Here is an 18,620-nt window from a genome sequence, read left to right as displayed (position 1 = left end):
CTTTTGGGAGACTTCAGATGTGTTTTTGCAAAATTTAGCCGGACTTGGATGATTTTCTTCTTGCCACTGTACCCCATAGCCCAGACATATGAAGAATATGGGAGCTTGTTGTCACATGTACCACACAGCCAGTACAGGTGAAACTCGAAAAATTAGAATATTGTGCAAAAGTTCATTTATTTCAGTAATGCAACTTAAAAGGTGAAACTAATATATGAGATAGACTCTTTACATGCAAAGCAAGATAGTTCAAGCCGTGATTTGTCATAATTGTGATGATTATGGCTTACAGCTCATGAAAACCCCAAATCCACAATCTCAGAAAATTAGAATATTGTGAAAAGGTGCAATATTCTAGGCTCAAAGTGTCCCACTCTAATCAGCTAATTAAGCCATAACACCTGAAGGCCGCTACTGAAGCGTCCTGGTCTTCCATAACACCTCAGCAGTGCCACAGGCTGATAGCTTCCATGCCACGCCGCATTGAGGCAGTAATTGCTGCAAAAGGGGCCCAAACCAAGTACTGAGTACATATGCATGCTTATACTTTTCAGAGGTCCGATATTGTTCTATGTACAATCCTTGTTTTATTGATTGCATGTAATATTTTAATTTTCTGAGATTGTGGATTTGGGGTTTTCATGAGCTGTAAGCCATAATCATCAAAATTATGACAAATCACGGCTTGAACTATCTTGCTTTGCATTACTGAAATAAATTAACTTTTGCACGATATTCAAATTTTTCGAGTTTCACCTGTACTTGTCAGATATTCCTGCAGCTCCATTAATGCTGCTGTAGGCCTCTTGACAGCTTCCCAGACCAGTTTTCTTTTTGTATTTTCATCAATTTTGGAGGAAAGTCCAGTTCTTGGAAATGTCACTGTTGCACCATATTTTCTCCACTTGATGATGACTGTCTTCACTGTGTTCCATGGTATATCTGATGTCTTGGAAATTCGTTTGTACCCTTCTCCTGACTGATACCTTTTAACAATGAGATCCCTTCTGATGCTTTTGAAGCTCACTGCGGACCATGGCTTTTGCTGTAGGATGCAACTAAGAAAACATCAGGAAAGACCTACTAGAACAGCTGAACTTTATTTGGGGTTAATCAGAGACACTTTAAATGATGGCAGGTGTATACTGACTCCTATTTAACATGATTTTGAATGTGACTGCTTAAATCTGAACACAGCTACTTCCCCAGTTATAAGAGGGTGTGCACACTTATGCAACCACATTATTTTAGTTTTTTAGGTTTACTTCCCCCCTAAAAGGTTTCAGTTTGTTTTTCAATTGAGTTGTACAGTTTATAAGTCACATTAAAAGGTGGAAAAAGTTCTGAAATTATTTATCTTTGTCTCATTTTTTTACATCGCAGAAATCTGACATTTTAACAGGGGTGTGTAGACTTTTATATCCACTGTACAACCACATGAATGGCAGGATCCAAGGTTTCCCAGTAGAACATTGCCCAAAGCAACATACTACTTCAGCCAGTTCGCCTTCTTCCTATACTGCATCCTGGTGCCATCTCTTCCCCAGGTAAGTGACGCACACACCCAGCCATCCACATGATGTAAAAGAAAACATGATTCATCAGACCAGGCCACCTTCTTCTATTGATATGTGGTACAGTTCTGATGCTCACATGACCACTGTAGGCACTTTTAGCTGTGGACACAGGTCAGCGTGGGCACCCTGACCAGTCTGCATCTACACAGCCACACAAACTGTGATACCCATTTTTTCTGCTTTTAACACATCAGGGACAACATGCTTACTTGATGCCCAATATATCTCACCAACTTTCAGAAGCCACTGTACAAAGATAATCAATGTTATTTACTTAACCTGTACGTGGTCATAAAGTTATGGCTGATCAACACTATGAATTTGTTGATGTGTTCCTCGAACTATTCTTGAATTCATCAGACCAGACTGCCTACTTCCATTTGCTCGTTCTGATGTTCTTATGCATACTTTAGACTCTTTTGGCTGTTGACATGCATCAGCACAGGCACCCTGATACATCTGAAGCTATGCAGGCCCATATGCAACAAACTTCGATGCACTGTGTTTTCTGACACGTTCTATCCACATCAACATTAACTTCTTAAGCAATCTGAGCTACATTAGCTCTTCTATTGAATCAGACTATATGGGCCAAACTTTGCACCCCACATGCATCAATACGTATGAACCACCAATGATCCTGTTGCTTGTATTCCTTCCTTGGATCACTGTTGGTAGGTCCTGACCACTGACCAGGAAAATCCCAGAAGTGCTGCAGTTTTGGACTTGCTCTGACCCGGTCATATAGCCATTGCAATCTGGCCCTTGTCAAAGTTGTTCAAATCCTTACACTTGTTTTTTCTGCTTTCAACACATCAACTTCAGGGACAACATATTCATTTGTTGTCTATTATATCTCACCCACTTTCAGATGCCACTGTAACAATGTTATACATTTTACCTGTCAGTGGTCATAAAGTTATGGCTGATCAGTGTACATATATATATATATATATATATATATATATGTATATTATATATATATATATATATATATATATATATATATATATATATATATATATATATATATATACACACACACACACATATACACGCACACACACATATATATATATACATACATACATACACACAGACCTATAAGCACATGCCCACATAAATACATATATACCAACATAGATATGCAGTCTACACAACCTTTAGAGCACTGGTTAGATAAGAGAAAGAATGCATCGGTATGATACATACCATGATCTATGGCAGCTTTAAGTGTCGCTTCAGGATGTGTTGAACCAAGGGGGTTCCGCACAAATCGTCGACGGCGCCTCAAGTCATCTTCCCAGTAGTCAAGGCGCCAGAATTCCCGGGGACGGCTACAACAAAACACAGGGAGCACACATGTTAGCCATTACTAACCAGCATGGTAGCAGTGAATTTTTGTAGCAAAGCTTTCCTTGTTTGCTTAGGTTTTTTCTTCCCCTTTTCCTTTGTAAAACTGTCAAAATTCAATAATTTAAGTGCCTCTTCAATAACCAGCAAGCACAATATTACTGTAAGCTCATAAACACTGCTGTGTTAATTATTTTTTTCCATAAATAAATGTTTATTGAATTGATAAAGGTAAATTCTACAGAAAACAAAATATATTTTCAGTATTTATTAAGCGCAATGTATAATTCAATAAATAAAATATGAAAACAAGGTGTCCGTTTGCCACTGCGTTATGGACTAAGTTGATCCGTTTCCTCAAGATGTATTTTTGCAGGGACATCCCAAAGAACTCTTGGCAGGCTTTCCTGCATACTGCGTTCGACTAGGAAACAGCAAGCCTTTGCCCATCATGTTTTGCTAGCAGCAAATTTAACACTGACAGGAAGCTGAAAGTAACAATTTATTTCATTTCCTGAAGGTAAACACAGGGTAGAGTATATTATGGTCAATGAAAGGCTCACCAGTATCCTAGATAAGCACAAAGTGTTGAAAGATCCAAGAACCTTGTATAATACAACCACCTGTAAATGAAAACTGCTAGTCTTCGGGTACATTTAAGAATTTGGTGTCTGAAAGGGGCCTTGGTTCCTATACTCCTGAATGGCTAATCACTTTTGCTTCTTGTGCTCCATGTGTGGGTGCAATAGTGCCTCCACTGCAAGTTCCAGTCCCATCTCTTATCTTATTTTCTTTTTCACCTCCTGACTCTTGTCCTCTCTCTTCCCTTTAACATATTAGAAATTATTTCCTCCCTCTGTAAACATTACGTACAGTTGACATTCTCTTTTTGAGGATGATTTTGTCCAGCCATCTTTGTTTTAACATTGTCATTATGCTGGAATATGAAACCATACAGATATAACAGCCATATAATCCTGAATTTGGCATATGATGCAGATTTTCCTTGTGATTCGTTTGGATGCTTCTAAACACAAAAGGCTGAAAATTACCATCTATTTATTGAACAACAGTGCATGTTCCGTTTGACTGTTATATCTGACATTGAGAAATTACTGTATCTTTCTTGAAACTTTAATAAAAATATTAACGATAAAAGACCAAAAAAAATTAATTGATGGTAAAGTAGAACTATATTCAAAAAGGCAAAAAAAAAAGGTTTTGCCTAGAGGAAGGTAAGGTTATAACCCGTGTCAGATTTTTTTCACATCTGTGTCCCATTGCAGAGATTTCTCTTCACTTCCTGTCCCATAGCCAAACAGGAAGTGAGAGGAAATCCCTGCAATTTTAAAGGAATTCTTTGGAGACCCCCCAGGTCCCCTTTGGAAGATTTACCCTCTATCTTTTCTGGGGACAGAACATTTGGGGTTTTCTTTTCATTTCAACAATAATGGAAAACAGGACTAATACAGAGTGTGAATCTCCTTAAAGGGGACACAGACAGCAATAAAAACTGGCAAGCATTCTAACCCCTCTGCACTCTATCTAAAACAAACAAACAAAAAAAAAAATAGTTTTGACTTTAGTTCAGTGTTTCTCAACTCCAGTCCTCATGGACCCCCAACAGGTCATGTTTTCAGGATTTCCCTCAGAAGAAACAGCTGTGGTAATTACTAAGACAGTGAAACTGATCAAATCACCTGTGCAGAATAATGGAAATCCTGAAAACATGACCTGTTGGGGGTCCATGAGGACTGGAGTTGAGAAACACTGCTTTAGTTACAGTTTAATTGTTAGCAGTTACCCCTATTTACTGCATCTTGATGTTGGAATAATATGTAAAGGGCTTATGGAAATGTAAATGTGGCAGGTAAAAGGAGGTTGTTTATGAAAGTAAAGTGGGAAACACTGATCTACCAAGGCAGTATGTCTAATTCTTTTACATGGAGATTTCTGAGGAGTTGACCAGTTATGGTTTCCCTTCATGTCTTCATTGTGCATTTGGCTTTACTATATGATTATTCGGTCCCTTAAGAGTGCAGGCAAGGTTAGGAAGGCAGGTTGGGGGGGGGGGGGGCAACTTGGGTATGGGAGAATCAGGGAGAAAATGGAAGGAGAGCTGTTATAATTGGGGAGAAAGGGCAGTTCGTGCATAATGTTAGATAATGCAGTATGGGTAGTCAAAGTTGGTCAAAGGGAGGAGTCATTCAAATTGAGCCATATTAGGTGACCTGTCAAAGTCTAAAGGATAGACATTGTTTTAACATGTATGCCAAAGTAATTTTGAATTTAAAACAGCATGCTCAGAAATTTAGTTAGTCTCTCGTGGTGTATCAGTTTTTCCATTTCTGCATGTTTTTCAATTCAATTTCTAGATTACTGGACTTTCAGAGAAGGCTGGTGTGTAGAATTCCTGTATGTCAAAATTAGCAGTGTGGCCTTGTTAAGAATGTGAAACAGCAGAGCTTTCTTGTGTGTATGTGTGTGGTGGGAACCACCATATGTGCATAAAAGGTACCGTTCTGTTTTTGACATCCCCAGTAAAGACTGTCACTAGACTAAATAAGTTTGCATAGGAGATGTGAGCATGCATGGAAAACATTTTGAGGATATTCTATTGGGTTTTTGCATTGTTGGGCCCTTTGATGTGAATGCAAATGCACTGCTCTCCCATTCTTGGTCTGTAAAGGTGGTATTTAAGTCTTGTTCCCATTTAGTACCCACAAGGTCAGCCTTTGGGTTTGCAGGCCTGACAACAATTTGGCAGAGGGTGGTGTTTAGGCGGCACAGTTAAAAATCAGAGACACTTAGCTTCTCCAGTGTAGTGAGGTCTCTGCTACAGTTATGGCATGAAAATGGATTATTAGGGAGATTTACATGTTGCAGCTATGACCAGAGTGTTGTATCTGTTGCACTGAAGCATTAGTAAGGGACTATCTGTCCCAGAAAATACTTCTAAGGGAGAGGTGTCATGCAGTTAAGTTCTGCTGTGGTTGCCAGTCCTCCTGGAAGAGGAGAGCATTAGTGGAGGAAATTCTGGGTTGTTACAGATCAGGGTTAAAGGGAATGGGTTTGAGGAGAAGTTATGGTGGTGCTGACAAAAGAGGTAGAACGACGTCAGTGTATTGCCTATAAGTAGGTGCTTCAGTAGTGTGTTTCATATGAAATTCTGATTAATCCTATCATTTTGTCTCGGTAACAATGTCTAACAGGACAAATAGAGTAGGTATATTTCAACAGCAAGGAGAAATACAACAAAATATATATGTATATAAAGTTTCAACACTTCCACACTCTTCAAAACATTAAGAAAAAACATATTTATGTTTAACCACTTTCCACCTTCCCACACAGTACATCTACATGTGGGTGGGCAGCACAGCCAGGCTAAGGGACATACCCGTATGTTGCAACCTGCTGGGTTTCGGGCATTCATGACCCATGCTGTGTATGGACACAGCATGAGTTTGTCAGCAGGTTTCAGCCAATGATTTCAGCAAAAACCTGCTGATCGACTGTGACAAATCACAGCACAGAGTTGTGTGTGTTTACAAACACAGAACTCTGTGTACACAGAGCAGCAATCTGGCTGTTTCTTCTCCCTGGAAAGCAGGGAGCAATAACAGCCAGATTTCTGAATAAAATCAACACACATTACACTTACTAGGCCCATAGTTAACCCTTTCATTTCCTCTTGCTGTTAACCCCTTCCCAGCCAGTGTCATTGGCACAATGTACAGTATTACATCTTTTCATTGTATTATTGTCACTAGTGACGTCAGTGTCAGTTAGTGTTAGTACTAGCCAGTGTCTGTTAGAGCCAGATTGCTTAGTACTCCAAGTAGCTGATCACAGCCATTAGTATAGTGTCTATAGCTGCGTATATATACCATAGTTTGCAAATGCTATAACTTTCAAACAAACCAATTGATATACACTTATTGAATTTTTTTTTTCATCAAAGACATGTAGCAGACTACATTTTGACCTAAATTTATGAAGAAATTTGATTTTATTGGATGTGTTACTGGATGCGTTTTATAGGAAGTAGAAGCTTTTTTTTTCAAAATTTTTGGCCTTTTTTTGTTTATATAATAAAAAATCCAGTGGTGATCAAATACCACCAAAAGAAAGCTCTATTTGAGTGAAAAAAAAAGGATATCATTTTGATTTGAGTAGTGTTGAATGACTGAGTAATTGTAACAAAGCCAACCAAGACCTTTTTTGGCCACAATGTTTTATAGTTTTGCATTAGATGGGGATAACCAAACACAGATATAAAAAACAGCCATTTTTTATTTATAGTAAGTGGGGTAAAACAGTCCCAATAGGCATTTTAGTGGGGCAAAAGAGCAATTTACATATCCTGACTACCAGGTTAAATGTACATATACACATTATTGTTATTATAGATTTATATAGCACCAACAGTTTGCGCACTAAAATGAAAGCAGACATTACAGTTGCAATACAATTTGGTCCAAGAGGAATCAGAGGGCCCTGCTCCTTAGAGATTACAATCAAAGAGGGAAGGTCAAGTGATACAAAATGTAATAACTGCGTTGGATGAGCTGATGGAGAAAGCAAAAACACAGTGTATTCGTTAAAAGCAGGATAGGCTTCTTTAAAGAGAAAGGTTTTCAGGGATAATCTAAAAATGGATAGATTAGGAAAGAGTCAGACAGATTAGGGTAGGGAGTTCGATAGGATTGGAGAAGCTCGGGAGAAGTCCTGGAGGTGAGCATGGAGGGAGGTGACAAGGGAACTAGAGAGGAGGAGGTCTTGGGAGGACGGAAGACTTCAAAAGATTCTTGTGTGGTTCAGTAAAAAAACTTTGCTTACAATTTTTAGTTTTGATAGTTATGGCCAACCTAAAGAGATCCTGTCATCACATCCCATTTTTTAATGTTAACACTTTCAGCAGTACAGCAAGGTAACCACTTAAGCTGGCCATGGATGGATCGAATCTCAACCGATTCAGCAGGGTCCAACCAAAATTCAATCCATCTTTGGGAAGACTGGCTGTACTGAAGTTGATCCACTGCTCAACTTCAGTATAACCAGCCGTCAGATTTTTTGCATACGATCACAGCTGGCAGCCACAGCTGCTAGCACTGAGCATTGGGTTCTGTCAGCAGGGAAGGCTTCCCGCTGGCAGAATGCAATAGCTCTGTGGGGGAGGGGCTGCCCCATCAACACTGACTTTGTAGCCGCCAGCAGTAATCACTGTGTTCTCCCCGTGGGGACAGATGTGCATCTCTTAGGTCAGCCATAAGCAAAGGCAAAAAATAGGTAGCTTTGTATTTGCACAATATTGTTATGAAAGATGAAAACAAATTGTTCACCTAATAATTAAATATAAGCCACTGTCTTGACATGGAAATAAAGCGCATATACAGTATCAATTGAAAGTATCACTGGAATGACAGCTCAAGAGCTGGGTATAGACAGTTTTTTTTGTTCAACCAGAGGGTTGAATGAAAAAACCCCAAAAAACTGACATATCCCAGTATCCACACAAGCGATGTGTATGCAGCAATCTCTCTTGTCTGTTGTACTTGGACAGCAGGGACTACCCCCTCTTTCCATCAGAATACACAGATCAGTGCTGCAGCCACTGACTGCATGCAGTGATTAAATGTTGGTTTTCTAGTAGGAGCATTCGACAAAAGCCAGGTATGCACACACTGAAATTCAGCCGGTTCCTGCTGAATTTCAAAACATGTATACCCTGTTTAAAGAATATGTAAACCCAACATTTCATAGTCATATGTGCCTGCTGTAACATGCACTTGTAAGAAAAAGTATCCCGTTTTCTTTGTATTGCTTCATTTGTGTGAAATCCCTGGTGTTCCTGCCAGTCCCTCTTGCTTTCCTAATAAAAACTGACCACACAGGTCACTGGGATCCAGGTCCTGCAGTCGCCCCATATTGCAGTTTTGAATGAGCCAGTGGAAGACATACCTCGCCCAATGAGAAAGCTGATTTTTATTTTTGAATGTTCCTAGCAGCTAAGCTCACGATAACCCACTCTTGGAAAAAACCTTTGGTATTTATGTCATTGTACAGACGTAAGGTCTCCTGGATAATGTTGAATGAACAACTTTCTAGTGTGATAACGGACACTGTTAAACAATTTGAGGCAACATGGGAACCTTGGAAAAAATAAATTCATGTAGATCTATAATGTTTCCATTTTGGTGCTCCAGTCAGGAGCCACATTCCTTCCCTCCCTCCGGGAATCCCCTCCTTTCCTTTTCATCTTCTCTCCTCTTTTTTTTCTGTTTTCACTTTTTTCTGTTATGGCCTATTTAGGCTTAATGTTGTTAGCTCTTTGGGGCCGAGCCTTACTAAATTTTGGAGCTGCGACCTGGACTTTCTAATCCTGACCATAGCCAGACCCTGTCAAGTAATACTCCTCCAGTTGGGGGTTCCTGCCACGGCAATGTACAGTTTCTTGGCCCTCTAGCCAAAGATTTTTGCCATTGTGATCTTTGTTCTCTGTAAATGTGAGCCAGAGCCTCGACCCCGTACTTGGGTAATCGTTATTCTTTTATTGCTTTTTGTTCTTACGAAATTATCTATTTCCTACCTTTATATTTTTGAAACCAATAAAAAGATTGAAAGTAAAAACTGACCACACTAAGCAGGAAAACACACTGTGGTCAGTTCCTTAGCTATGCTGGCATCACAGCCTGCTCTTCTCTAATGATCAGACTTCTCATGACACCCTCTATGTCCACCCTGCACTGCCTTTTTGGGAAGAACAGTGTTCTGCAGTTTCGCCTCCCCCAGCTCTTATGCAGCTGGAAGCAGAGGGAATGTGATTATGTGATGTTTTTATATCTATATACAAGTGTTTTGAATTTCTATTTTAAACTGAATGGGTTGTTTTACAAGGTGAGGGTTTACAATCACTTAAAGTCTACTGGGCTTTGTACCATAGTACCCAAGATGGTTGTAACCAGCAGAAATTTCAGAGAGCTAGTTCCAGGGCAAATGTGTCACTAAGACGCTAAAAGGGTTACAGGAAACTTGTAGCGAGAAAAATATGTTTGCTTCCACTGCTGATTTTCTAAGAAAACTAAATGCCTGGGTGTCTCTGACTTTAATACTTTACTAAGTCAATGAACAATTGTAACCTCCATATGCAAATTCTACACATTTCCTCTGAACTTCAAAGGCCAGGAACTGGCCAAAAATTCTGCAAAGTTAGTCATAATGGCTGCTTTCATATAAAGCTTCATAGAAAGGTATTTAGCTTTTTGATAGCTTTCCTTTAACCACTACACAGACTGATTATTTTTATCCATGATCAACTGATTGCACCGATGATGGATACTGGAGTCTTAAACTGGGTATATACTAGTAGAATTTCAGTAGTAGTGAATTTGTAGTAGTAAAAATGTTGTAACAAAGTTCATTCATTTGTCTAATCATTAGTGGAATCAAATCAACATTTGTTTTTAATCGCATTGATGAGTAAATTTGAAGAAGCAGGATTTAAATTTTTTTCTTGAATTTACGAATTTCGAACAGTGTATGTGGTTTTCATTTAATTCATTCTAAACGTGAATTAAATCTTGAACTACTTTCAAATGACTTTTGAAATTCTACTAGTGTATACCCAGCTGTATTTTCCCCATCTCTGTTATAAGGTTTCTGCATTCACTGTTTGAAGAATATAAGGGTCTGAAAAGAGTAGTTGTAATGCATCAATGTTACTGAAAAAAAAGATATTTAATGATCTTTCTCATCTATATTTCTACTGGACAATTTTTAACCATTCAATCCTAAAAGTCTCTTTAGGAATGTCCTTGAGAAGAACAATATCACTTTTTCGTCTGAGGAATTTCTCTTCTTGGTAGGAAGGTGAAATGAACACTAAATATATCATTGTAAAATGAACTGCTGACATTGTGATCAACTTCCTTGCACACTAGTGGCATGCGCTCCGATTTCAGGCTCATTTCAGCCCCAGCAGGGCATCTCTCCTAGAGACTGCATTTATAAAACCAAATAGGGAAAAGCTATTATAAATATAGGATAGCATTACCTATATTAATCAAAGTCTGTCCCCTTTCATCATTTTTCTTCCTAATTTGTGCTTTTGCCTTGCAAGGTCAGTAAATCATGCTGAGCACCATTTGCCTTGAAAGTGTTAACTTTAATGAAAATCTTGCTTGTGTACGTTCACTATGATAATAAAATATTACTCTGTTTAAATGTGCAGGAATTTAATTAAAATCATGTCCTAAAATATTAATAACCTTTAGACGCTAGGGTACCAAAATCACATATGCTGTGCTTTTCCATTTGAAGTCTTTAAACCGAGGATACACTATACATTATGTTTTTTTCAACCATAGCACCAGGGAGCGGCTTTCTGTAGATCTAACCATCTGGGTAAGAAAACATTTACCATTTACCGAGGAACATCTCCTACTTCTGGTATAGTAATTTCATTTATAACATTTAATATCTGTATCTTATGACTGTATGCAGGTCTGAAACAAGCAGACTACACAAGGTTATAAAAAGAGCATTGCAAGTCTATACAGAAAGTAAAAGTGGGCTAGGTCTCTCATATATAAAAAATGTTCAACAGCGAACAAACAAAAATAATCAGATTATGAGAACTTGCCAACTTTAGCTAGACATACACAGTTCTTTTCATTCTTTGATTGAACAAAAAAACAGATTCTTCTATCCACGCAAAGAAGTTGGATGGAGAAATCTTCCCTGCCAGGACATTGTATACAGAATGCACTGATCAGTGACTTAAGTCACTAAGCAGAAAGGAAAAAAAAATACATAACATGAGAAAAGAACATAACCAATTTATATGCAAAAGAAAAAAATAAAAATATAATTATATGTATACAGTATAAACACACTGTAAAAAGAAAAAATTTTTTTTTTACAATTTATCAAATGCTTAAAATAATTACAGAATTAAATTTATAAATATCAAGAAAAACGATGTCATGAGTCCATTCTAAAGGTTCTAAGTGTTAAATGTGTGCTGTTGTGTGTCCACAAAATATGTGGAACTGTATAGTTCTCATATAGAACTATAGGTAGAAGTGTGAATATCAAATAGCAAAATGTGAAAACGTACAAAAGCCAACACCTATTTGCCTATAATGACCTGAAATATTTTATTGGAAAGAATCAAGAGAGACCCCCAGAAAAAGTGAATAGTGGTGAAATGTGTCAAATTTAAGAAACACATAAACCGTGCTGAAAAGACAAAATCTAAGTGAGAAAAAAAAGTAAGAGTAAAACAAGATCCCCCAATAAAACCTGTGAAAGTAAGCTCTTCACCGATTCCATGTGGTTTCACGGTTTTAAAAGAAAATTCAGTGGAATTCACTTTCCAGTAGGATCTTGGACATTTCTCCTTCTCTAATATGCATTTTTTAATTATTCTTATTATTTTTTTACTTATTATTATTCAGTATTTGTATAGCGTCAACAGTCCACATAGGTAGACATTACAGTTACAGTGGAATGTCAGAATCCCATACTCATTCACGTAGGGGGTCGCCGGGATCTGGGGGGCCCCCTTGTTAAAGGGGGCTTCCAGATTCTGATAAGCCCCCCGCCTGCAGACCCCCACAACCACTGGCCAGGGTTGCGGGGAAGAGGCCCTTGTCCCCATCAACATGGGGACAAGGTGCTTTGGGGGGGAGCCCCCCTGCCCCAAAGCACCCCCCCCATGTTGAGGGCATGTAGCCTGGTATGTAGCCTGGTATGGTTCAGGGGGGGCGCTCGCTCGTCCCCCCCCTTTCCTGACCTGCCGGGCTGCATGCTCGGATAAGGGTTTGGTATGGATTTGGGGGGGGGGACCACACGCCATTTTTTTTCAATTTTGGCATGGGGTTGCCCCTTAAGATCCCTACCAGGCCCGAAGGGCTTGGTATGGATGGGAGGGGGGACCCCACGCGGTTTTTTTTTTTAGTATTTTTTTAATTGATGGTAATTCTTTTACATTCATCTGTCAGTGGGGAACTCCGCTGACAGCTGAAACGTTAACACATGGTTGTCACTACTAAAATACCGCATGAGTTATTTTATCAAGTCATGCGGCGTTTTAGTTGTGTAAACCAATGCAGCGTTCATGTTTCAGCTGTCAGCGGGGTTCCCCACTGACAGCTGAATGAAAAAGAATTGAAAAATAAAAAAAAACGGTGTGGAGTCCCCCCTCCCATCCACACCAAGCCCTTTGGGTCTGGTATGGATTTAGAGGGGAATTTCCACGCCAAAAAAAATAAATAATTGGGCTTCCGGATTCCAATAAGCCCCCCGCCCGCACACCCCCAAAATCCATACCAGACCCTTATCCGAGCATGCAGCCCGGCAGGTTAGGAAAGTGGGGGGAGACGAGCAAGCGCTCCCCCCTCCTGAACCATACCAGGCCCTTAACATGGGGGGTGCTTTGGGGCAGGGGGGCTCCCCCCCAAAGCACCTTGTCCCCATGTTGATGGGGACAAGGGCCTCTTCCCCACAACCCTGGCCGGTGGTTGTGGGGGTGTGCGGGCGGGGGGCTTATTGGAATCCGGAAGCCCAATTCAACAAGGGGGCCCCCAGATCCCGCCACCCCCCTACGTGAATGAGTATGGGGCACCGCTACTCATTCACAAAAAAACAAAAAGTGTAGTGTAAAAAAAGACCGGACACGGTCTTTGACAAGTCCTTTAACCTCCCTAGCGGTATGATTAGGTAAATATTTCTGTGCTCAAAGTGGTAAATTTTTTTTGCATGGAAATATGTAGTTTTTTTATTGTAGGCCTGTAATTTTTAGGAATAATTCACTGAAATCTGTCCGAACAAGAGTCTAGTAAAGATCCCGGGTATGATAAAATTTGAAACATAAAATCATAAATTATAATAAATAATCAAAAAATAATATAATAATAATACATTTAATTAAATAATATAAATCGAACCAAAAACACTAAAATTTGAAATATAGCACCAAGTTTGCACATCACTGAACTTAGTCGCAAAATCGTTTTCAGTGTCTGATGACGAATTTTCCCACAAATCATCACTCAATTCTGCAAGTGATTCTGATTTACTATCGCTGTATTCTAGCTGGTCTAAAACCGCTTTTGACACTAAGGGATGCTTTTTGGACGCCATGGACTTCTCAGTTTCCAGGCAGAAAGAACAGTAAAAATGCAGGCAGGGCACAGGGGACACATCGCGGGAGTGCAGGACAAGGTAAGTGATCGAGGAATCCCAAAACAACGCTGCAGGGTAATCCTGAGTGTAGTTCGGTGTTACTGCTTTCGGCACTGATAATTAACCCCGGGCTACACTCGGGAATACCGCCAGGGAGGTTAATAAAAGAAAAATCTAAAAGAATGTCCTCCAGCGGCTTGCATCGTGATTGACGTTGGATCTACCTGGGGGACATTCTTTTAGATTTTCCTTTTATTAAAGGACTTGTCAAAGACCAAGTCCTGTCTTTTTTTACACTACACTTTTTGTTTTTTTCTGACTTAGTAGCGGTACCATGTACCCCATACTCATTCACGTAGGGGGTCGCCGGGATCTGGGGGGCCCCCTTGATAAAGGGGGCTTCCAGATTCTGATAAGCCCCCCGCCAGCAGACCCCCACAACCACTGGCCAGGGTTGTGGGGAAGAGGCCTTTGTCCCCATCAACATGGGGACAAGGTCCTTTGGGGGGGAGCCCCCCCCTGCCCCAAAGCACGCCCCATGTTGAGGGCATGTGGCCTGGTATGGTTCAGGAGGGAGGGCGCTCGCTAGTCTCCCTCCCCTTTCCTGACCTGCCAGGCTGCATGCTCGGATAAGGGTTTGGTATGGATTTGGGGGGGACCCCACGCCATTTTTTTTTTTATTTTGGTGTGCGGTTACCCCTTAGGATCCATACCAGACCCGAAGGGCTTGATATGGATGGGAGGGGGGACTCCACGTCATTTTTTATTTTTTTTTTTTAATTGCCGACCTTTATTTCTAGATTCAGCTATCAAAATATATATTATCTAGACCTTCGAAATATGTAAAATCATTACAGAAATAATTATAAAGGAGAACAAAAAAATAATCAATAGAACTAAGGAAATCAAATTAGAATACATAAAGATATGCCTAGCTACAAATAGTGCTGTTTGTTAAACACAGTAGAAGCGATCTAGTGCCGACTTGCAGAGGACTCCACACAGAGATTTACTATTAAAACCGTGTCTAAAAAGAAAGCGCCCACAGCAGATGGCTAAATTGTGTCCTGCACATGCTCATTTCTATCCCTGCACAGACGTTGGAAAAGCATCTAGTTCTTGACTGTCATGAATTCCCTTAAACTATTTCTTACCCATTGAAAATTTTTTTTTAAATGTAAGATATTGTTTAAAGTGAAGTCCAGATATTTGGGAAAGCAAATTTCCATGTGAACATGTTTCTGCAGTGACTTTTCATTGTGTTAGACGTGCTTCTAGCACGTCTGCTTTCTTAGACAGATTCCTTGATTGTGCCTAGTTAGTAAATTCGAGTCTACTTGTTAAACTCTTTCTTCAGTAAATGTCTTTGTCATCTAAAAGTAGATGGACTCTATTGAAAAGTAGACTTTATCCCACGGAAATGTGCCTAGGCACATTAGTGAATCAGGGTCTGACTGTCTTCACTGTGTTCCATGGTATATCTGATGTCTTGGAAATTCTTTTGTACCCTTCTCCTGACTGATACCTTTAAACAATGAGATCCCTTCTGATGCTTTGGAAGCTCACTGAAGACCATGACTTTTGCTGTAGGATGCGATTAAAATGACAGGAAAGACCTACTAGAACAGCTGAACTTTATTTGGGGTTAATCAGAAGCACTTTAAATGATTAACGAGGAAAGAACAAACAGAGGGCGCACAGTGCATTACCATAAAAAATGTTTAATAAGAAATAAAGTAGGTGTTGTACTCACAAACGACAATAAAGTCAAGGCACATCATAAAAGAAGAGCTGGGTCAACACCACGCTAAGTAACCGGGGAGTGTAGACATCCAATAGGCTGACGCGTTTTGAGGACTTGCCTCTTCCTCAGAGCCACTTTAAATGATGGTAGATGTGTACTGACCTATTTAACATGAGTTTGAACGTGATTGCTTAATTCTGAACACAGCTACATCCCCAGTTATAAGAGGGTGTGCACACTTATGAAACCACATTATTTTAGTTTTTTAGGTTTACTTCCCCCATAAAAGATTTCAATTTGTTTTTCAATTGAGTTGTACAGTTTATAAGTCACATTAAAAGGTGGAAAAAGTTCTGAAATTATTTATCTTTGTCTCATTTTTTTACATCACAGAAACCTGACATTTTAACCACTTGACCTCCAGAGGATTTACCCCCCTTAATGACCAGGTCTCTTTTTGCTACGCGCTGCACTAATTCAACTGATAATTGCGTGGTCATGCAATGCTGCACCCAAACAAAATTTACGTCCTTTTTTTCACACAAATAGAGCTTTCTTTCGGTGTAATTTGATCACCTGTGCGCTTTTTATTTTTCACGCTATAAACAAAAAAAGGACAAAAATTTTGAAGAAAAAAAATATTTTTTACTTTCAGCTATACAAAATATATAGTAAACTCAAAGTTGGTTATAAATTTAGGCCAAAATGTATTCTGCTCCATGTTTTTGGTAAAAAAAATCCCAATAAGTGTATATTGATTGCATTGTGTGGAAGTTATAGCGTCTACAAACTATGGTATAAATACAGCAATTTACGCCATTTTTCTGCAATACAGCGCTGCGCTAGTTTAACGGACAATTGCGCGGTCATGCAATACGATACATAAATGAAATTTACATCCTTTTTTCCCCCAGAAATTGAGCTTTCTTTTGGTGGTATTTGATTGCCTGTGCGGTTTTTATTTTTTTGCGCTATAATAAAAAAAGGCTGACAATTTTGAGGAAAAAAAAACAATATTTTGGACTTTTTGCTATAAAACATGTCCAGTAAAAAAAATGCAAAAATCAAATTTAGTCGTAAATTTCTGCCAAAATGCATTCTGCGACATGTCTTTTCTAAAAAAAAAAAAAACCCAATACGTGTAAATTAATTGGTTTACGTGAAAGTTATAGCGTTTACAAATGGCAGGAAAGATACTGGGATTTTTAGTTTTTTTTTTATACTAATAATGGCGGCGATCAGGGACTTATGGCAGCGACCAGTGACTTATGGCGGGACTGCGGCGGACATTCTGACATTGGGGGGTACTGACTTGGGGTCATTGACATCCCCAAAAACACTAATACAGTGATCAGTGCAAAAAAAAAAAAAACACTGACACTGTACTAATGGCAATGGGGAGGAAGGGGTTAACTTTATTTTGCAGGGAAGGGTTATAGGAGCGAGGGGAGTGTTTTACTAGGGGGCGGGGGTGTGTACTGGACGGGACAAGGCTGATCGAGAAAGAGAAACTGTTCTTTCTCGATCAGCTCATCCTCAAGCTGACAGGGAAGTGACAGACAGCACAGCTACTGCAGCTGTGCTCTCTGTCACTGTTTGCCGCCGATCGCCGGGAGATAGCCGGTAAGGACCGGCTGTGACCCAGCGACTCACATCTGCGGCAGTGATCGGCGGGACAGATAGGGTGGCGGCACGCCTCACGCGTGCCCCCTATTTGTTTACAAAACACGTTTTAAAATGTGGTTTTGCCTGCCAGTGCTGCCCTGCAGCCGTATATCTACAGTGGCTGGGCGGCAAGTGGTTAACAGGGTGTGTAGACTTGTATCCACTGTACAATGACATGAATGGCAGGAGCCAAGGTTTCCCAGTAGAATAATGCCCAGAGAACCACACTGCTTCAGCCAGTTTGCCTTCTTCCTATACTGCATCCTGGTGCCATCTCTTCCCCAGTTAAGTGACGCACACATACCCAGCCATCAACATGATGTAAAAGAAAACATGATTCATCAGACCAGGCCACTTTCTTCTATTGATATGTGGTACAGTTCTGATGGTCACGTACATGTCCACTGTAGGCACTTTTGGCCTTAAAGATTTCAATTTGTTTTTCAATTGAGTTGTACAGTTTATAGGTCACATTAACAGTGGAAGAGGTTCCGAAATGATTCATCTTTGCCTAATTTTTTACATCACAGAAACCTAACATTTTAACGGGTGTGTAGACTTTTTATATCCACTGCACAATACAATTTGGTACAAGAGGAAACAGAGGGCCCTGCTTCTTAGAGCTTACAATATAGGAGGAAGGGTTGAGTGATACAAAAAGTAATAGCGGTGGGGGATGAGCTGATTCAGGAAATAAAAAAGGCAGTTTACTAGTTAAAAGCAGGACAGGCTTCTTTAACCAATTCAATACCAGGCAATTTTACACCTTCCTGCCCAGGCCAGTTTTCAGTGCTCTCACACTTTGAATGACAATTGCGCGGTCATACAACATTGTACCCAAACTGAAATTTTATCATTTTCTTCACACAACTAGAGCTTTCTTTTGGTGGAATTTAATCACCACTGGGGTTTTTATTTTTTGCTAAATTAACAAAAAAAGACCAAAAAGTTTGAAAAAAAAAAAAGGTTTTTCTTTGTTTCTGTTATAAAAGTTTGCAAATAAATAATTGTTCTTCATAAATTTAGGCCGAGATGTATTTTGCTACATGTCTTTGGTGAAAATAACCCAAATTAGGATGTATTTTTTAGTT

General features: G+C 39.6%; 1 protein-coding gene across 2 annotated transcripts in view; it reads right to left on the bottom strand.

Moving 5' to 3' along the window:
- The window catches only part of LRBA (LPS responsive beige-like anchor protein), a 970,380-nt gene that overhangs the window by 456,498 nt on the left and 495,262 nt on the right, over positions 1 to 18,620 (bottom strand). For both annotated transcript variants that reach the window (XM_089670467.1, XM_089670468.1), the window contains exon 37: positions 2,790 to 2,914. In XM_089670467.1, coding sequence (XP_089526593.1) covers positions 2,790 to 2,914 — 125 coding nt within the window. The remainder of the gene's footprint in view (positions 1 to 2,789; positions 2,915 to 18,620) is intronic.

This window comes from Staurois parvus, unplaced genomic scaffold (assembly GCF_062004578.1).
Source record: "Staurois parvus isolate SC_StPar_1 unplaced genomic scaffold, SC_StPar_1.0 ptg000090l, whole genome shotgun sequence".
Classification (NCBI taxonomy): Eukaryota; Metazoa; Chordata; class Amphibia; order Anura; family Ranidae; genus Staurois; species Staurois parvus.
This window is presented reverse-complemented; position numbering and strand designations above follow the sequence as displayed.